Genomic DNA, 22945 nt, shown 5'->3' on the forward strand with positions numbered 1-22945 from the left:
TCAGTTTCTTGTATTACAGGTAGTGGCAAAGGCATAGTTAGATGACTTGACGAGAGATTATGGATTTTAGGCCAGTAGAAAATAAATGGAATGTTGTAAGGCCTATGTTGTTTTGAGGCCAAATTGTGTTTTGTGGCCTATGATGTTTTTGGTTTATGCTTATGATCTGTATCGATGATTGACATCCCGAGTTTTTGTAATGTAATGAAAATACATTTCTTTAAGAAATGCTTTGATAAATTTTTATCATATTTTGTTTTGGCAACAAATTCCGCAACACTTTTCTTAAGAAGCTACTCTGATTTTTATTAAAATGCAGAAACGAAATCGGTCTTTTCTGGCCGTAAAAATGGGGATGTCACACTAAGAAAGATGGAAGTTAGAGGTAGGAAATGGTTAGAGTCCATAATGTCCTTTAAATATGGTCCAAACCCCATAAATTAGGGTTTGCTCTCTGCTTGCGTACACCCAACGTACACACACGTACACACATCGTATGTGAGGGGGGTTCGCGATCATCACTTAAGGCCCTACGCCCGGCGTACCCAACTCGTACACCCAACGTAGGGACCAATTTTGCAACTTTTAATGAACTTGGGCCATTACAAAAATTACCTGGAACACTGGTGTTACATTGCTTGTTTCTATGGCTTTTCAAGCATCTAAAGTGGATGCATTACTCAAAATGGCTAAATTTTATCCTGACGGTTCATAGAACGCGACTTTGAAACACTTAAAGTAAATCTTCAAAAATTATATTGTGGATATTCATGGGGATGCAAAGTTTAACAATTGAAGAGAATTTGAATGTTAACAAAAGATGATGATCAAAACAAACAAACACACTATGAAAACTCATACATCTATTAAAATTAACACTTATTACACCTGTTGCAACATCTATCATGGAACATATATTTTCAAAAATGAAGTTGATAAAGAACAATTTGCACAGTACATTATCAATTTATGAATGGTTGTCTAGTGTCGTACACTGGGAAAAATATGGTGGATAATATTAACAATGATACTAGATGAAATAGTTTTGTCCCTGATAAATTTTATTGTCTTTATGTGGCACTTCCTGTTAGATAGACTTCCTCTCCGATCTAATTTGGGTGAGAGGGGAGTGAAGTTGGATTCAGTTCTTTACCCTAATTGTCAGCTTAAGCTGGAGAATATTACACATTTGTTTTTTCAGTGTTCGGTGGCTATTCAAATTTGGGGACGTGTAGCTTTTCTGGCTCGACCTGCAGATTCTAGGGTTTTCGTTGGTGTCAGATTTTATAGCTTGGATAGATGTTCGATCGGTGGTCAGAATGGAAAATACGATTGTGGAGTGAGTTTTTATGATAATGTTATAGGTCATTTGGGCGTATCAGATGTTGTTTTATTCCGACTTTCTGAGTATATGAGGCAATCTATTTTTGATAATATTTACTAGCATTTTTTTTGTTTTCTTTACGAAACTTTAAGGCTAGGATAAATTGGATTGCATAGTTGCAAAATCCTATCCCGCCTTGATTTTGTGTTTGCTAGCGCATAGCTAGCTTTTTTTGGTTTAATATATTGCCACCGTTCCTATATATATATATATATATATATATATATATATATATATATATATATATATATATATATATATATATATATATATATAGGCTTAGGTTATTCTATTTTAACTAATTATTGTGTTATTGTATGCATCAATGTAGGTCAATCATTTTTCTTATTTTAAGAAAGTAATTTACCTATATTATTAAATAAAAGAAAAATAGAATAATGTCATTTAATTAAAAGAAGGGTAATATTGTACATTTGCATTGCCTTAAAATTAGGAAACCCAAATTTAAAAAAAAAAAAAAAATTTACAGATTTTAATGGATTTTTTATTATCTTAACTTTTGAATTTTGATTTTTTTAAATTAATTTAGTTTAAATAATTCTAACATAATTTTAATCATACCTGGTTTTATTCTGACAGAATGACATTTTTTTTATAATGATATTCTATGAAAATGCAAGCCATAAACTAATAAAGAGTCTTACTTCTCGCAGAATAAACAAATTTTTAGATATAAGTTAAATTTTTTCTATCACATCCTTGAAAAAATAAAAAACTTTATATTTTATTCTATAATAATGAAACACTCCCTAATAACAAACAAATATAATATGTAGATTATTCTATTGGAATATACTATTACATATGACAATGAGTAGTGCATTTTTGTGGAAGATCGGTGACCATTGAGGATTGTTCATGTCTATCCCACACACATTCATCCAACCTTCGGGCCATTGATCATCATGTACTTCATTCATTCTATGAGACGGTGACCATTGAGGATTGTTCATGTCTATCCCGCACACATTCATCCAACCTTCGGGTCATTGATCATCATGTACTTCATTCATTCTATGAGAATAATTGTCATGAAATTGAATTATGTAAAAATAAAACTATGTGAGAATGCTTTTATACAACAAAAATAAAACAAATTTTAGTAATTCTAAGAGAACTCATAGTACATGTTAAAATCAAGTAACACAAATAACGAACTCATAAATTATTTTTGTGTTCTTCAAGAATTTGAACATCAAGTTCTCTTTCAGGCATTTCTACAATCACCTGGTGTGCAATATTCTCAAAGAATTATTTTTGTGTTCTTCCATATGTTACCTTTGCTACTGGTAGTAAGTTCTGGTCAACTGCTCGGTCATATATCTTCAGTCTAAAAACCTAATAAGAGTTTCTGGTTCACTTCCTAGAGCATAATTTCAAGCTTCTATTCTTCCCAACTATGTTTAGACCATTCAAAGACTCAAACAACATCTTACAAAATGGAAAAAGATCATAAATCGGTGAGTAAATCATATATAAAATGCTAGGGGTTTGATTTATAAAACGAAGAAATAAAGAAAGGGGAATAGAAATCAAACTTGTTATCGATACAGGGGTGTGTAATCGATTGGTCCGATCGAACCCTAAACGACGCACCTAACCACCAAAATTTAAACTTTGAAGAAGCAGGGCCAGTCTGCAGGTCCGACCTGCAGCTGAAAGCGTTAACGAACCAACAAAGGGGATGGATAGAGGATCAAACCTATTAAGAAGGAGAATATTTGATGAACATTGCAACATACATCACTTGCTCTGTAGAGATCACAGAGCTAATTTTCAACCATATGGGCGCTTGGGCATGGTACCGCTGGTCGACCGCCTTCTTCTACCAGCAGCGTCAATGACCGGAACGTCGTGAAAAAACATCGATACAGTAGAACCGTAGGCGATGGGGGAAGAAATCGACATTCGAAGTAAGGAAGAAGGACGTGATGATCAGTAAGGAAGAAAGGGAGAAGAAGAAGAAGAAACCTAGGTTTCTTGATGGGTGGAGATCAGAAGTAGATAATGGCGGTGGGTGGACACCCATGTGGAATCTTGAAGAAAAAAATGATGATTATCGATGGAGGAGGCTGTGGTGAAGTAATCGATGATCTAATGCCATGTACAAATGAGAGGGAGATGAGAGGGAAAAGGTTGGGGGCGACGATGAATAGAAGAGAAGAGGGAAGAGGCGGACGTGAGGATATATATACTAGAAATTGAGTTTTAATTAAAACTGATATTCCTAAATTAAAGGGATATTAATTGATTTATATATTTACCATAATTAATTAAATGTAAGATTACATATTTACCATTTTGAAATGATTGGCCTACATTGATACATACAATAACACAATAATTAATTTGAATATCTGAACCTATATATATATATATATATATATACACTTAAATTCTGCCAATAAGACAGTAACAAGTATTTTTTTTCTTTAAAAAAAAAGTTACAATTGATCTTTAGTATTATAAATATATTTGCATTTTGGATGATATTATTAATAATTCGACCTGCTAACCAAAAATTTCAACCTATTTTTTTGTCACTTCAATTAAATTGGACAAACATTAGTTTGAATCATAGTTTACTATCAAAGAGAAACTTGCAAAACCTACTATTAGAGTTCATATTGGCAGAATTTAAACACTTTCTACCGCTTTATGGGCCATAATTCCATAAATACATCTAAATAGTTTACAGTGATTAACTTAAGTTTTTTTGAATAGTTCGCTACTCATTAGCAACATAAACCTCTATTACTTTGTATTAAGGAGCTTAGTATAATCTTGTAACAAAGCTTTAAGAGCTTATTATATTAACTTTAAACGAACATATTTAGGATTTTTTTTTTTCTTTTCTTTTAACGAGTTAGTATATATCTGAGATTGAACTCATGATTTTTTTGTTAGAAACACATTGTTTAACTCCTTTATTTGTATTTATAAGATTTAGAGTGTATGAAATTGGTTTGTTCAATAAGATATCGTTTGGTAGATGGGACTGGACAGAACAAGTTTTTTCCGAATAACCTTTGGCATTGATTGGTATAGGACAAGATGGGACAATGACCAAGTCAAATGGGACTAAAAGATAAAATTTTAGTCCCACCCAAAAGCGTAGACCAAACATGAACAAAGAGAATAATGACTAAAAGGCCCTCAGTTAACTTCTACCACGTACCACTCCCACCCTCCGCCTTTCATCTATAGTTTTTCACGTACTGTGACATCTCCTCTTCCGCTTGATAATAAAATTTAACAAAATACAGTATGTCTATTATAATTAAACAAATGAATGTGATTATTAGAAAATGTGCAATTCAAAGAATTAAAATGATTACGTATATGTGATGGTGATTCATCAAGTTCTAGAGCACCTGTAAGTGGTGAAACACATCATTATAATATTTAAAAAATATCACATGCTACAACGACACAAATTCCTACATACATGGATTGGGAATAAAGATGTCATATTGCTTTTCACCAACAAAGCTACCAAAATCAACTATGATTTTTTTATTGAGCACCGTCAGTACGTCGTTCTACCTCCTCCACCATTTGACAATATAATTATTTAGTTACTATGATTCGGTGACCTATGAGACTACCAGTGGGTATTGAGATTTTTCATTATTGGATTAAATTTGACGTAGTATTGAATATTCTTTATAATTGAATCTCACATTCGCTGGATAACGATCTAGGGTTTATGTCCATACTTAATTATTAAGTTAGATTGCTTGTATTTTATTAACTGAAATCAAGGACAATCTAGTAATTTTGACATTTTGTTTTGTTTTGTTCTATGTTTACCAAACGTTATAAAAAAAAATTGTTCAGTTCTGTCCAATCCAATCCCACATAACAAATGTTTACCAAACGCTATAAAAAAAGTTTGTTCAGTTCTGTTCAGTTCTGTTCAGTTCTGTCCAATCCAGTTCCACATAACAAACTCTGCCTAAATTCTAATGACCACAAACAAGAACGGACTTTGTTGAAACACGTGTGATCCCCGAATCTTCTATAAACGTAAGAACTTGGTCAGCTATTATAAATTTAATTAACCAATGAACGATGTATTATCATTTCTTTAGGTGTTAGATGTTTAAACATCTAACTTTAAACAATAATAGTTGAAGTTCATTCCAACCGAACAAAAACATGTTTTTTATATAGTATAATTTAGTGAAAAACTAGTGGATTCTGATTATCTTCTACAGTTGAATCCAATAAAGAAAATGTCTTTTTTCCTGCAGTTGCATATTATAATGTCAGTTTCGTGAAAAAATACTTGTTGATTCTGATCATCTTGATACTTATGACCACTATAAATATTTTGAAAATAGAAAAAAAAAGAGCAAAGCGCATCTAGTGTAGTGGTATCATAGTACCCTCCCACGGTACTGACCGGGGTTCGATTCCCCGGATGCGCATATTTTTTGTTAAATTTTTGAAAGAACAAAATGAGCCTCGACAAAAGGATGATGCCTCATGGACTCATCATGGTCGTTGATACAACTAAAGATTTGGAACAACTTCTATTCTAAAAAAAAAAAAAAAAAAATTTAAATCCTATTTGAAGACGTTTTCTTCAAAAACGTTTTTATAAATCAAGCTTGTTAAAAATGCTTGGAAAAAAAGGTTTGACACAAATCGGGTTGAATAAAGTCACAAAGAGAATATCAATTTAATGCCTTAGTTTAGTGGTAAAACATGTTGCATGTGAAAAAAATATCAAGGGTCTGAATTCATTCTCAAGCCACCCCCTCTATTTATTTATTTTTTTAAATCAAAATGTTGTGTCTTTTAAGAAAAAAAAAGTGTAAAGGATGATGTGATATGTTACAGAAACTTCCATTTCATCAAATGAAAAACGAGTAAACACGGTTCACTATAAATATACTTGGAATGGGTTACCCAATATTATATATAAAAAACTTCAATATTTATCCCCCTTTAACTTTACAAAAATCTTTATACTTTTTTGAGTGTCGTTTAAGATTTATGGCAAGTGATAAGTATGAGTTCTACTAAGCTTTATACATGTTGCCGCTTGTCTTCCCTTCCAAGTAACGTCATTGCATTTCTTTTATAATAACAAACAAAATATATATATTTTTTTCTAAACGGATAATTGGAACTATAGGTTTTATTTGTCATAAGTGTTTCAAAAAGTAGTTGGAAATTATTTTTGAAATATGTAAACTGCATAAAAAATAATTGTTTAATAAAGATAAATATAAAAATAAAAATTTAAGAACAATTCTATAAATTGATTAAAAAAACTCAATATTTTTTTCCTATATGAAATAACTTTTAAATTTGAAGTTTTTTGTTTAAAATAAAAAGATAAAAGCTAAAGCTCTCAAACATTCGATGCAAACACGCTTTTTGGTTAATCGACCCCTTCAAAATTAATCTGGTTGGATCATTTTGATTTTATTTTTCTCAAAACTATTTAAACTACCAACAGCAAAGAGAATTGCAATTCTATTTTAAATAACCATATAGCTAAATCAATTATCTTTTTATTGCTAGATCATCAAATTATACACAACAAACTATAACGTCAATTCCGATTGCCATAAGTAATCTTCTATTCTTTAATCACTTGAGTAAATGATACTTGATATAATTCTCCACATCTAATGAATGGGTTACTTGTAGACATCTAAATACAGAATGTTTTTACTACTTGTCTATAAAAAGTTGTTAAAAGAAGTTACTCATAATAATGAAACTTTACTTTTTGAACGTTATAGTCACTAAAAGGGAGAAAATGAAATTGTAAAATCTTGGCACATAATTGGACAAAGATTTGTGCAATCAAAGTGTCATGTTCTCTTGGAATCATGATTCCGATTAAATCATTTATCCAAAAACAGAGTATTTGATGGTGTCTCAAATTTCACATGGGGCGGTGTTTCGCGATTATAGATCTAGATCGTCCAATCAGGGTAGGGTGGACTTTTGTGTAACAAATTGGAATAATTACAATAATGATCCTTCTAGAACACTTATATTGTTACTATTTTACCTAAACTATCGCAAAACGATACTATTGGTACTAAACTTTGGAAATACGAACTCCCTTTTCCCTTTATTTTTTAGGTAATCAATTATCTCATAAGGACACCCTATCACAAACTCTATAATATCAGGCTTGAAGTTTGTAATTCACCCTACAAAATTAGCTTTTCAACCAAACATCAAAAGGTTGATTCTTGACCCTAATTAGGTCATATCACCTAATTCCCCAGGAGCAAGGCATGTGTGCGGCCGCATATGACCCATCTCGTCCGAGGGTCTGGAATTTTAATTTGTCGCGGTTCTGCCATCAATCCATCACAATATGTCGCTATTCCATCACTAGTCTGTTGCTATTTTGTTATTATATGTCGCTAATCCTTTGCTAATCCAAAATTTTAGAGGTCCATTTTTTATTTTTGCAAATGACCTTTTACATTAACATCCCAACCCTGCCCATGAGTATTATGTAAAAGTTTGCACCACAATTGTTTGGACTCATACATAAGTATGCTTTCTTTATCTAAACCCTAAAATACCAATTTGGAACCAACCGAACTACGAGCTCTTAGGAGTTATGATTGTTGGTTTAAAACTATGGTATCCTTATTGACCAGTGTGAAGGAGCTCATTTGCTTATATCTTTTAAAACTAGTGTTATAAAAAAATAAAGTAGCCTTATGATTGAAAGAAAACCACAATAGTAGCGTTGGTAATTTTAAGAACTATCTGATGATTTCCAGAACTAGGTATACTAATCCAAGAAAACTATCATAATGGTGAATATAATTACAAGGGTTTTTTTCAATAATTATATATAATTGACAAAATTACATGTTTCTTTCTCGTGTTTACGTAAATTTTGGATTTGGTCAAAGAAAAAAAATATGTGGATTTAGTTATTTTCCGAAGTTTTTATAACGTTTTTGGTCAATATTTCATGTAAAACTTTTACTTTGCCACTTAGGTTAATTTTTACATTTTATTATCATTTTTTTTACATCGGTGATTTTATTAAAACTATCAAGGAGCTAGAAAAGAATAATTACATCAAAAAAGTAACAGAAGTAGAATTATGAAGTCAATTAGATGTTAGAATTTGGGGTCTTAAGAATGTCAATTTACTTAGATATTTATTAGATCGTGACTGCACTCAATTTCTAAAATCTGTGATTTTGACCCTATAGTCTGGGGTATCACTAAATTAGATTTAGGATAATCCAAATAATTTCAATTTAGAAGACATGTTACTTCTAAATCAGAAACACAGAAAATACCTTGCTGTTTTGTGTTCTTGAGAGATAGATCAAATCAAATATATGATTTTCGTGTATATGTGTTCCAACCCGTTTTCTGGAACCAGTAAACGTTTTTATACAAGAGGGAAAGTAGTTAAACGGAAGTTGCATGCTTTTTGGCACCAAAATTGTTAGTTATTAAGACAACCAACTTATGACATCATCATGATATGACCAATAATTTTGGCGGGAATTTGCATGGATTGACTCGTATCTGCTTGGAAGATTAGCAACCAGATTGATTTTGATGGTTTCAGCGCCATGGGTCGGAGAAAGTTGCAGTGTAAATTCTTTGGATTTTTGGAATTCGATATGGTTGAGATCTTTCATGGTTGAGAGGTATAAGGGATCGGACGAAATGAAAGTATCGGGCGAGTTACTATCAGATTCACACTTTCAGGGATGTATGGGTGGCCCTCGTATCGGAAGCTTCTAGGCAAATATCTCATTGTAGCTGGATGTCCCTTCTAGGACAATGAATATAAAGTTCAGAGGTGCTTGTTCCGCTCATGTTGAATATCAGTTGATGGGTTGGTTAGCTCGTTGAACCGATCGCTATCGTTAGTAGGGTAAGAATTGTTGTGATCCATCAACTTTTGGGTGTGGGTGATGCATTTCACATGGATTTGTTCAGCTGTTGAGATCGTTCGAGGATGTTCGAGTTGTATCGTGTAACACCTCAAATTTTAAACCAAAATTTTCATTTTTAAAACTTCCAAAAACATAGTTTTACAACCAAATATCAAGTACAAGTCATCCCAAAACCACAAGTATCATAGTTATCAGAGTACATAAAAGATCATGTCCCGGTAATATATTCCCCATCGTGTGTGTACAATCAGACCTTCGCCTTCTCGCTGTCCTGCGAAGTACTTGCCACATATAAATCAACAACTGTAAGCACAAATATTAGCGAGTTCCCAAGATACCACATATAACACAACGTAAGCAAACAACTATGGATTATCTGCAATCATGGGACTATCTGCAGTCCCGGTGAGTTAATATCACGCTCGTAGGGTTATCAGCAACTCCCAGTTGGCTATCAGCAGCCCCAGTCACATACAATTATCATATCATCAGATAACATAACTTAACGGCTAGACCCAGTTGGTCATAATAATACAGCTAGCTTACCATACAGGTAAGAGCAAGTGAGGAGACTCACCTAACACTAATGACACGAAAACCTAGCACTCGAACTGCCGGATCTAGACTCTGCCTAGTTAACAAAATAATTAACCTTAATTAAAAATTAAGGTCCACAACCACCCACAAGTCCAAAGTCCTCGGCTAAACTTAGTAGGGGCAAAAGGACCATTTTGCCCTTCCCTTGGTCCAAACATTTGACCAAAGGTCAAAGTCAACGAAAGTCAACAGAAGGTCAACACCCACCGAGTACGCTGGGCGTACTACTCCTAACGTTGGGCGTACAACAAGGTAAGCGTGCGACGGGGTGAAGCCAGGCTACGTTGTGCGTAGCTAGGAGTACGCACATCGTACTCCATAAACCCTCAAATCCATCACTTTGACATATTAATCCGTCAAGACAATCATTCCAACTACAAATCTGACTTATTTAGAATGCCTTAATCCATAAGTCGTGGGCTTTAAGCTTTTGCATGGCCATGAGAGGCTAAAACATCATTTCATCCATTCCAAACCACTTTACTCATGCATGAGTCAAAAGGGAAGGTCAAGCAAGCATTTTTATCAATCTAGGTGCCTTCAGATGCATGAAAGGACAACATAAACTCTCTGGAGAGTCCTATGCTCAAAAAGGTCCAAACTTGGGGACTTAAGCTCATAAATATTAAACTAAAGAGATCTAGAAAAACACTAGCCAAGGTATAAGCTTTATACTTGAAAATGATACACAAAGGAGGAAAGTTGATGGATCTCTAAGCTTGATGGCACCTTCTTCTTATTCTCTAACCTTCTTTTTCAACTACAAGAGGCAAGAACACTGAAAAATTGAAAAAACAAACACACAGACACAAGCCACACACACGAGATTAGGGTTTTAGAGAGGGTTGGAGGCTGATAAGGGTGGCTAGAAATGAGACCATAATGTTCTTTATATAGGGACCAACTCGAAATTAGGGTTTTGCACCTGAGCTTAGTACGCCCAGCGTACTATGTGGTCATCTGCGACTATGCATGGTGCATGCGTACGCTACACGTACTCATGCGTACGCCCCGCGTACTGCTTTTGCCAACTTTTCTCTTTGAGGGACTAATTCTGACATTTTAAGGAAAGATTCAAGAATGATAAGTGTACCTTATTTCGGGATGTTACAATTCTCCCCTACTAAAATCAAATTTCTCCCTCGAAGTCATCCCTCGTAAACAGCTTAGGATACTGCTCACACATCTCGGACTCTGGTTCCCATGTCCACTCCGAACCCCTACGGTGTTGCCATTGAACTTTGACCAAGTTCACGACCTTATTCCTCAAGGGCTTCACCTTCCGATCCAAAATGGCTACAGGTTTTTCCACATAATTCAGGCGATCATCGACCTAAATGTCCTCCAAGGGAACCACATCGGCCTTATCGACTATACACTTCCTTAACTGGGATACATGGAAGGTATCATGGATTTGACTCAGATCCTCCGGTAAGCCACCTTGCCCAAACAGGCTAGCACTCGAAAAGGGACAATTAACCTGGGGCCCAGCTTTTCCCGCTTCCTGAAGCGGATAACACCCTTCCACGGTGACACCTTCAGGAGTACAAAATCCCCCACCCGAAACTCCAACTTAGAGCGTCGCCGATCCGCATAACTCTTCTGACGACTCTGCGCTGCCATTGAACTTTGACCAAGTTCACGACCTTGTTACTCAAGGGCTTCACCTTCCGATCCAAAATGGCTACAGGTTTTTCCACATAATTCAGACGATCATCGACCTAAATGTCCTCCAAGGGAACCACAACGGCCTTATCAACTATACACTTCTTTAGCTGGGATACATGGAAGGTATCATGGATCTGACTCAGCTCCTCTGGTAAGCCACCTTGCCCACACGGGCTACCACTCGAAAAGGGCCAATTAACCTGGGACCCAGCTTGCCCCGCTTCCTGAAGCGGATAACACCCTTCCAGGGTGACACCTTTAGGAGCACAAAATCCCCCACCTAAAACTCCAACTTAGAGCGTCAACGATCCGCATAACTCTTCTGACGACTCTGCGCTGCCATTGAACTTTGACCAATTTCATGACCTCGCTCCTAAAGGGCTTCACCTTCCGATCCAAAATGGCTACAGGTTTTTCCACATAAATCAGGCGATCATCGACCTAAATGTCCTCCAAGGGAACCACAACGACCTTATCGACTATACACTTCCTTAGCTGGGATACATGGAAGGTATCATGGATCTGACTCAGCTCCTCTGGTAAGCCACCTTGCCCACACGGGCTAGCACTCGAAAATGGCCAATTAACCTGGGACCCAGCTTGCCTCGCTTCCTGAAGCGGATAACACCCTTCCAGGGTGACACCTTCAGGATCACAGAATCCCCCACCTGAAACTCCAACTTAGAGCGTCGTCGATCTGCATAACTCTTCTAACGACTCTGCGCTGCCAAAAGCATCTGACGTACCTGATGCATAAGCTCAATCGTCTTGAGCATGACCTTTGTGCTCCCCATGACCCTCTGTCCCACTTCGCCCCAATAAAAATGAGTTTGGCATCTCTGACCATAAAGGAGATCGAACGGGGGCATACCGATACTTGTATGATGGCTGTTGTTATAAGAGAACTCAGCCAAAGGAAGATAGGAGTCCCAACTTGTTGGATTAGGTGTCTAAGCCATAACTATATTTGATATGCACTTGACCCGCTAGTAGCATGGTCCTTTTGGGTTGCCTTCACCAAAGCAACTTGACTGGATGAATTATGGAGAAAGAGGTTAATTATGATTTGTTAATATATTATATGAATAATATATTAAAAGAGAAATCATATTATTTGATTGATATTGGTCAAGAATTAATTTTGTGGTCAAAAGAGATTAATTAAATTAAGGGGACTGATATTGTAATTATGTGATAATTGCAAAATGGGCTGAGGATCCCTAAGGATAGGGGTGGATGAAATCTTATGGATAGCCCATAAGGATTTCGTCCAAGGCTAGTGTTCTGGAAGATTCCTATGGGCTGCTTAGGGCTTAAGCAACCAGATTAGGTATTTGACTGAAACCCTAATTCTTCAGCTATATAAAGACCCCTTGGGCATCTAATTTTCAGCCACTTGAACCCTAAGGATCTTAGAGCCGATTTTAGTATACCTCCTCCTCTCTCTCATATTCTCCAACTTGCTTCTTGGTGTTTGTGATCGATTAGAGGTATTACACTTGTGATACTAAAACTCTCAAAGGTTGATTCTACAAGCTACAATTGAAAGGTAACATCCTAACTTTGTTTTGTTATGATTTTCGAAATTATGTATGCTAGTTTAGGGTTTGCAAGCTTTGGATGATTATTGCATGTACAATTAGAAAAACTAGATCCAAAGCTTTAGGGTTTTGCATATGCACCATAGGATTGTTGTTTTGCTCAAAACCCATCACAACTCCCACCAAAATCAATGACGCAGACGCGTATAATATACTTGAGCGTCTGAATCATCCGCTCGCTCTGTCCGTCCATCTATGGATGGTACGCGGTACAAAAGTGTAGCCGGGTACCCAACTCTTCATAAATCTATTCTACAATTCGAAAGTAAAGCGCACATCCTGGCCAGACACAATAGATAGCGACACCCATGCCGAGCCACCACCTCACGAACATAAATCTCGGCGAACTTCTCTGTGGAAGAGTTCTCACTAATTGCTAAGAAGTGAGCACTCTTCGTCAAACGATCCACTATCACCCAGATAGTGTCAACACCCCTCGTAGTCCTCGGTAGCTTCGTAATGAAATCCATAATAATTTGTTCCCACTTCCATAGGGGAACCTCCAGAGGTTGCAACTTGCAATGAGGGCGCTGGTGCTTCTCCTTGTCCTTCCGGAAGGTCAACATCGCTCCACAAACCATGCCACATCCCTTTTCATACATGGTCACCAATAATTGTGCTTCAAATCAAGATACATATTTATAGCCCCCGGGTGGATAGAAAATCTCGATTTGTGGGCCTCCTCCATCAAAATCCATCGGGCCCACCCACATACGGTACCCATACCCGCCCATGAAGAGTCAAAATCCCTCTACGATGCATATCAAATGCCGAAATCTGACCGATCACGCGCTCACTCTTCCGGTTTTTCTCCTTTATGGCCTCCGTCTGTGCTTCCTTGACGATCTCTAAAACTGGAGTCATCACGGTCATCCTCATGCACACATCATGCATCGGGGTACTCGCTACCCTCCAGCTCAAGGTATCGACCACCACATTGTCCTTTCCTGGATGATACAAGATCTCACAATCATAGTCCTTCACTACGTCCAACCACCTCATCTGTCTCATATTCAAATTAGGTTGATCCATAAGGTATCTCAGGCTCTTATGATACGTTTAGATGGTACACCGAACACCATAGAGATAGTGGCGCCAAATCTTGAGGGCGAAAATCACCGCCCCTAACTCCAAATCATGAGTGGGGTACCTCACTTTGTGAGGCTTTAGCTACTTCGAAGCGTAGGCTATCACATGCCCTCTCTGCATCAACACAACACCCAATCCCGCAATGGATGCATCACAATAGACTACAAAATCCTCAACTCCCTCCGAGAGGGAAAGTAGTGGGGCTTCGCACAACCTCTGGCAAAGATTCTCAAATGATGCCTGTTGCTCAGGCCCCCAACTAAAGGCAACATCCTTCCTGGTCAACTTGGTGAGAGGAACAACAATCTTCAAGAAATCCCTGATGAACCTGCGATAATAGCCTACCAAACCAAGGAAGCTTCGAATCTCAGATGGAGATCTTGGCACCTCTTACTGCATCACCGCCTTAATTTTGGTTGGGTTGACCAAAATACCGTTTTGATTGACAAGGTGTCCCAAGAACCGAACCGCTCACAACCAGAAATCACACTTGGAGGATTTGGCATAAAGCGTCTCCATCCTCAAAACCCAAAGAATCTCTCGAAGATGCTTCTCATGTTGTTCCCTAGTCTTTGAATATACCAGAATGTCATTAATAAAAACGATCAGTGATTGATCCAACATGGTCCTACACACACGGTTCATGAGGTCCATGAATACTTCCGGTGCGTTGGTGAGCCCAAAAGGCATCACCACAAACTCGTAATGCCCATAAGGATTTCGAAAGACCGTCTTCTGAATATCCTCCTGCCATACCATCATCTGATGATAGCCGGACCTCAAATCAATCTTGGAAAACCAAGACGCCCCTGAAGCTAGTAAAAAAGATCATTTATCCTCGTCAAAGGGTAACAGTTTTTCATCGTCAGATTGTTCAGTTCCTGATAATCTCTGCACATCCGGTGCGGACCATCCTTCTGTTGGGTTTTGATCATTCTAACACTCCTATGGTGTACATGCAACCCTAGATGCTTTGGATCTATGTTTTCTCTAATATACATGCAAACTTTTATTTTTCCAAAGCATCATCCTAACTAGCATACAATGGAGTATCTATACTACAAGATTCTAGTTAGATGACATACCTTTTGTTGTTCCTTGCTATCCTTGATGTGTTTGGACTTTAAGAACTTAGCACCAATAGTATGAATGCATCAAATGGAATCACAACACACCTTTGGACAAAGGAGACTTTTGAGAGAGTATCTTCTTGCACCAAAATCGGCCAGCCCTCTAGTATTCCACTTATGTGCCATTTTGGTAGCCATGAGGCTTCTTATATAGTGTGGCAAGATTAGGGTTACACTATGTAAGCCTTAATGGCCATGACCTTCCATATTCCTTAGGATCCATGGGTTTTAACCTCCATGGAGCATCCATGGGTTGTCACATAGGTTTAGCCCAACCTAAGGAATCATGGATCATTGGCCCACACCATAAGAATGAATGATTTACCAATCAACCCCTTATATTTAATTAGTCTCTTTTGATCACAAAATTAATTCCAAATTAATTCTTGATCAATACTAATTAAATAATATGATTTCATATTAATATATTAGAACTTATAATATATTAATAAATCATAAATAACCTCTTATCAAAAGTCCATCATATAAAATTGTCCTGGTGATATGCAACCCAAATGGACCATGCTACTCTCGGGTCAACTACATACCAATTATAGTTATGGACTTAGACACAAATCCAACAGTCTCCCACTTGGATAAGTCTAATAACTATTATTGCAAGTACGACTTCACAACCCGACTAGCAATCGTAGCTCTTAAAAGCCGTTGTCGAACTCTGACCTAGTCAATGATGCGTCCATTAGATAAGGGATCATATATTCCTCCATTCTAGGTATCATATAAACTGAGACATGGATTATAATCATTCTCTCTGTCCATCTGTTGTTTCCCGATTTCCGATTTATGACGACCGACTAATTGAACAAATCAAATCAGTCCAGGCCTGGTGTCATCACCAAATCATCGAGGGGCCCACATATATCGCTTTTATCTACATGGGGTAAAAGGAACGGATAAACTTTGCCCCAAATGCTTGCTTGTACTTACTCATCAAATTACACACAACAATATGTTTTATAACATCCAAGTTACTGGTAGGTTTGCATATGTCAATGTGGAACCGACTCGCAACTACAACTCACATGTCTCCATTTCAAGAATATAAGATATTATCATCTCATGATCACTCGTGATAAAATCCATGAAGTGATTCAAATGAGTGTGGGTTGAATCTAATACCTGAATCTTATTCCAGGAGTACTCATGAACACTGTAGCCACCTTGTCCTAGACAAACTACAGACCCATTCATGACAATCTTGCCTTAATACCTACTTCCAAAGTATGATCGACTGTGGATGATTTGAATAACCTAGTTATTCGGGAAGTCAAAACATGCAAAGTGAAACACAAGATTAATACTAATCCTATATGGCCCCAAAACTTTTGAGCCATATTGATTACTTATCATTCATTGTATAATGTTTCGAATAATCAACTTAATACTTGAATTAAAACAATAGTTATGCCATGCTCCAAGCATGCACACTATGTTTGTCTAAACAATAGCTATGCCATGCACCAAGCATGTACACTATGTTTGTACATGGTCCTTACTTTGTGAAATAGATCAATTGAAAAACATTTCAATGATGCTCATTTCAAAATTTCAAATCCTTATTGCAAGTGTAAGAGTTTCAAATTCTTTTCACTGCTAGAAAGTGTTAGATTCTAAACTATCATGCAATGATTATTTTGTAATGTCTAGGTGCCAAAAGTCACAGATACTTGACCAATGATATTACAAAATATTCCTTTGGAGATTGTTACAAGACAATTCCATGGAAATGAAGTCTCAAATTCAAAGTACATTCCTTTGAACATCCTTCTTGCATAAAAGTTTCTAACTTTCTCATCTATTCTTCAACTCCCAATATGGAAACATTCCATATTTCCCATACGACAATTCATTATTAATAGACTCATGTCTATTCATAATAATGTCAATATGGTCCTTCCATTACTATACTTCCAACTGTCCTTAAGCGATCAATCCTTGGCGAACCTTAGATTGTCCTTAACAGTTGTTTAACCACTTTAGTCATATCCGGTTCTATTCCTTTTCCCTCCAAATGCCCTAGGCATTCGGAAAATTAGAGCCCGAGAATATTATAGCATATGCAATCGATCCTATACCTGAAGCATATGGGACACGATTCATAATGTCTAACATAAAGACATGATACTTGACCAGACTTTTGCTATTATATTTCTATTTGCCATGTTCTCATCATTCGAATTATGAAGAGGGATGTCGTAATCATAGTCGAATTTTGAGAACGAAATTAACACATCCATAAATAGAATTTCCTTATGTTGAACCATTCCAACATAACATTCATATATATTTGACTAAATTTGATTAAAATCTCAATCTAAGCTTTTAGAATTGAAATAAAGTATAAATTCCTCTCCCTTAATTATAGCAAAACAACTTTTCAAACCCTGCAACTTGCGAATTGAAACTTTTGTTTTTTATAATTAACATTGCTAACTTGCAACACTTACCATAATAATTATGCTCCCACTAGCATAATAATTATTATTAGCATAACATTTATGCTCCCACTAGCTTTGACATGTGTTTAGAAATCAGCTGAACTTCTAGAAATACATACTTATTGACTTTCATTACCAAAGTTCAGATTTCTGATACGAGATGTTTCGATAAGACTTTATCTAGGCTTCTCAAAATCATACACCTTTCCTTAGATAGCTCACATGTGTGTCTTAACAATTTTAGAACTTACAACAATAAGTCTAAAATGTTTAGAACCTTTGCCATTTCTCACAATTCAAATTATGAAGAGGTATGCCGTAATCATAATTGAGTTGGAGAGTGCAAATATCACAATTTTATCTCTTTAAAATCTACTTAGTGAAAGCGTTTCCTCACAATCATTTTCATGAATCAGAGAGAAACCTTATGACACTTAGATTTTATGGTGTATGTGTTCCTATCCATGTGAATTTGTCAAACCATAATCAAAAGACAAGGTTAGTGAAAAATCCAAACTCATATGGACTGAACTTGTTCAATCTTAATTTCTTGCCACCTGGCAGCACAAGGGCCTACCATTGCTTTGAGGTTGTTATGCAACCAATTGAGACCTCTCAAAACTCACATTCATAGTCAACTTTAACTGGAATGAGCAAAGAAACAAGAATATGTCAACATGATAGGTTATAAACCTCAAGTCGTGTGCTAGTGATAAACAATAGGTTTTATTCTTGATTAGTTCTTGAAGTTTTTCCAAGATCTTTAAGACTCCCACTGCCCACTTGACATATAAGATTCTCTTGTCATGAATCATTCCTTGACAAAACAAATATTCAAGAGTTAGTGCAGATTCTTAATAAGAACGACACTTTACACAATTGGTTTTAGTTGGTCTTTGTTTTATCCCAAACACCACAACTTACCAATTTCAAATGTACAAGAGTAGAAAACTTTTTACTCTACATTTGATAAGTGTTTTAAACCTTTCATAGGATTATGTCACTCAAGGTTATAATCTTGGAGTATGACTCTAAGACTTGTTTTGGGAATGAAGTATGATTCATCTTCTTGATTCAAACTATTTCAACAATTCACGATTCCTCTTCTTAGCCATACAAATGCACTAAGATGTCTTTAGAGGATCAATTGTGATATGGTTTTTCCATAAACATTAAGATGATCATAAAACACGATACTAAAGTACTCTCCCATCTTTTCAGATTAGAGAAACTTTTATCTTTCTGCCTAATTTGATTCTTCTCATTCGTTCTGCCATACATTGAAACTTTTCCAATGTGCAGGATTATACTTAAACTTGTAAGCATAACCATATTTACTAAACTTTAGTAAATCATGACGAATAGTCTTATCGTTCTCTGTGGTGGACCTTGACTAGCGCATACCCAGTGTACCCGATCCCCTAGTCCTTCACTTGACTCATATATACATGTGAACAAGGAATTAGTCTTAATTTACCAAAGATGAAAATTCTCATTCATCATACAATACAAGTTGTATGATTCCAAGTTCCTATCCAACTGAAACTTGGGTGATGAGAATCTTTCCTTATTTAGAAAATACTCGACACTACCACAAATGAAAGAATCAAATTCATATTGCTAACATAGAAACATACAAACATCAATTTTCATAAATGCCATTGCAACGAGATATAATAAAAATAAAAACAAATTTTATTTATTTATAAAATACGGAAAAAACTTTTCCTTACAATGCAATACAAATGAAAACTATGTTATTACATATTTCCTAGCAATCTATCATAACTCCTAAGCAGCAGCTCAAAAATCCGATCTTCAAACCATGCAATTGAAATCCATCTTTGCGATCAGATTCAACATACTCTTCCTTTAAGCTTCCTTCCATTTGCATAATCCTGAAGCAGAGTCAAACTTTTCGATTCTACCTTTTCTCAGATCTTTCAGGTAGTCTGTGCAGCTTCGCAACCAATGCCCCTTCTCTTGGCAATAGAAACATATAGACTCTTTGGGAATGGTACACGGGACAATCTCAGACTTAGCCTTTCTGTTTCCCTTGGAAAGAGAAATCTTTTCTGGACTTCCAATGTTTCCAGTGTCAATGTCCATGGAAGTTTGGGGAGTAGATCTTCCAATCAATTTTGCTTTTCCAGTGCGCCAAATCATTGCTGATTTAGCAGCAATAAGCAAATATGTAAGATCAATAAGGGTCATGTCATGGTCTGTCACATAGTAGTCCTTAATGAACTCACTATATGACTCGGGAAGTGATTGAAGAACCCAGTCAACCGCCAACTTCCTCGAGACAACGACACCCAATACTCTCAGCCTGTCAATATGTGACTTCATCTCCAAGACGTGAGTACACATAGACCTTCCATCTTGATGTTTCATTGCAAGTAGGGCTTGAGTGACCTTGAATTTTTCAAGTCTTTGAACTTGTAGGTTAGGGAGAATTATTGGAGGAGGTGGAGGAAGCGAAGTATGACTTCCACGATCCAATCGCGGGACATCATCTTCAAGAGGAAATCTTGTTCCAAAAGATTTGGGAAGACCATAGTTGTCTGAACTAGACATCTACAATGGGAGAAATTCAAATTAGTTGATTTAAGTCCTTAATGTAACACCCAAATGAAATATTAAGGCTAGGACCCAACACAATATTTTATAATTTATAAGAGGGATGCCGTAATCCAATTGCAAAATATTTGAAGGTAGGTAAATGACGATTTACCAATTTCCATCACGAAAAACGAAAAAGAACTTTAGGTTTTAAGTGAATGGAAATTCCTAGATCCTTTGAGATTCATTGAAACTTTCAATGGCATGTTTAAATCTCGATTGTGCCCTTCAAGTTTGTGATTGGGATGTCGAGGATCACAAACAAGGTGTGAATAACCATGCAAATTAGCTTGGTACACCCAATGTTACAACCACATAATCAATGTGACGGTCAACCACACACGTTCCATTGATCTATGATTAACATCAAGCTACCCTTTGCCACGCACTGTCAGTCCCAGATTAGTGTGCTGGTTAACCACACACGCTACAGTAACGACTTAACAAGGTGCAAAGTGCAATTTCATGGGTTAGCACCATATTCACATTTTCCTAAGTAAGTAAGATTTGGGAATTTATAAGTGTTTAGTTACTACATATTTATCATTATACTTTTAATGAAGGGAGAATTAGAGTCCTATCCTACCCGTTCGGCTAATGACCCTCCACCAGTCAAGGAAGCGATGGGTGAGAGTGGACACCCATTAAACTGTCATTTTATAGGCGGTAACCTTATACCCCCTTATAGACCGGCTTCGTAAATAAGGCCTACTAACGGTAAGACTGACTTTGTTCTTATACATATATGTAAATATTAAACCTATAATATTATAATAGTGTAAGGGTAGAATTTTAAACTTTAAAATTCTATGGTTTGGAATTAAATGTTTCAAAAGTTAGACTTTTACATTTACAAATTCCAAAACTTGAGGGCAAGTTTTGAACTATTCACAAACTTTTCAAATTGATAACTTATGAGTTTAATATAGGTTTTAATGAAAAGACTCTTGAAAATCCATAACTTGAGGACAAGTTATGGAGTTCATAAAACCATTTATGGGAAAAAGACTCTTCAAGTTCATAACCTATGATTTTAATGATCTCTTTAAAAGAAAAACTTTTCATTTTCCATAACTTGAGGACAAGTTATGGAATTCATCAAAACATTTAGATCAACTAATGTAACTTACAAAATCAAACAATTTGTCAATGTTCTAAATTAAACTCATAAGAACAAGACAATTCATATCAAACAAATTTCATGTAATTAGCCTAATCATATAAACTAATACAAAACATGAAACTTTGACAATTATCTTTTAAATTGGATAAGCATGATCATTGCCATATCAAAAACAGGTTTATAAGTTCAAAAACAGTTTAGGGTAATGATCCTAGTCCAATTCCAGCCTTAAAACTCGAAATTCTGCATCCAGGAGCACCAACTCGTCGAGTGCGTGAATTGACTCGGCGAGTACTCGTCGAGTTCCCCAGTGGACTCGACGAGTCCACTGTCCAGACAGCAAAAAATCGATTTTTCAAGCTTCGAAAACAAGTAGCATCAAGTATATTGGAAAACAACCCTAGGCTTTGATACCACTGTTGGGTTTTGAGCATTCTAACACTCCTATGGTGTACATGCAACCCTAGATTCTTTGGATCTATGTTATCTCTAATATACAAGCAAACTTTTATTTTTCCAAAGCATCATCCTAACTAGCATACAATGGAGTATCTATACTACAAGATTCTAGTTAGATGACATACCTTTTGTTGTTCTTTGCTATCCTTGATGTGTTGGGCCTTTAAGAACTTAGCACCAATAGTATGAATGCCTCAAATGGAATCACAACACACCTTTGGACAAAGGACACTTTTGAGAGAGTATCTTCTTGCACCAAAATCGGCCAGCCCTCTAGTATTCCACTTATGTGCCATTTTGGTAGCCATGAGGCGTCTTATATAGTGTGGCTAGATTAGGGTCACACCATATAAGCCTTAATGGCCATGACCTTCCATATTCCTTAGGATCTATGGGTTTTAACCTCCATGGAGCATCCATGGGTTGTCACATGGGTTTACCCTAATCTAAGGAATCATGGATCATTGGCCCACACCATAAGAATGAATGATTTACCAATCAACCCCTTATATTTAATTAGTCTATTTTGATCACAAAATTAATTCCAAATTAATTCTTGATCAATACTAATTAAATAATATGATTTCATATTAATATATTAGAACTTATAATATATTAATAAATCATAAATAACCTCTTCTCAAAAGTCCATCCTATCAAATTGTCCTGGTGATATGCAACCTAAATGGACCATGCTACTCTCGGGTCAAGTACATACCAATTATAGTTATGGACTTGAACACTAATCCAACACCTTCTTCCCGAGAAAAAGGATTGGGGCTCCCCAAGGAGAATTGCTCGGTCTAATGAACCCTTCTCCCAATAGCTCCTGCAGCTGAGAGGATAATTCTTGCATCTCAGGAGGTGGAAGACGGT

The 22945-nt window shown here is 36.2% G+C and overlaps 1 protein-coding gene and 1 non-coding gene across 2 annotated transcripts in view; both read left to right on the forward strand.

Moving 5' to 3' along the window:
• Positions 1 to 3412: 3412 nt before the first annotated feature.
• LOC145130766 (uncharacterized) overlaps positions 3413 to 22945 on the forward strand; it is a 55690-nt gene continuing 36157 nt past the window's right edge. Inside the window, exon 1 of the mRNA XM_079065533.1 lies at positions 3413 to 3540. Coding sequence (XP_078921659.1) covers positions 3413 to 3540 — 128 coding nt within the window. The remainder of the gene's footprint in view (positions 3541 to 22945) is intronic.
• TRNAG-CCC (transfer RNA glycine (anticodon CCC)) lies at positions 5768 to 5838 on the forward strand. Its single transcript has one exon. It is a non-coding gene; the product is annotated as a tRNA-Gly (tRNA).

This window comes from Lactuca virosa, chromosome 8 (genome assembly GCF_052849685.1).
Source record: "Lactuca virosa cultivar CGN04683 chromosome 8, Lactuca_virosa_CGN04683_v6, whole genome shotgun sequence".
NCBI lineage: Eukaryota > Viridiplantae > Streptophyta > Magnoliopsida > Asterales > Asteraceae > Lactuca > Lactuca virosa.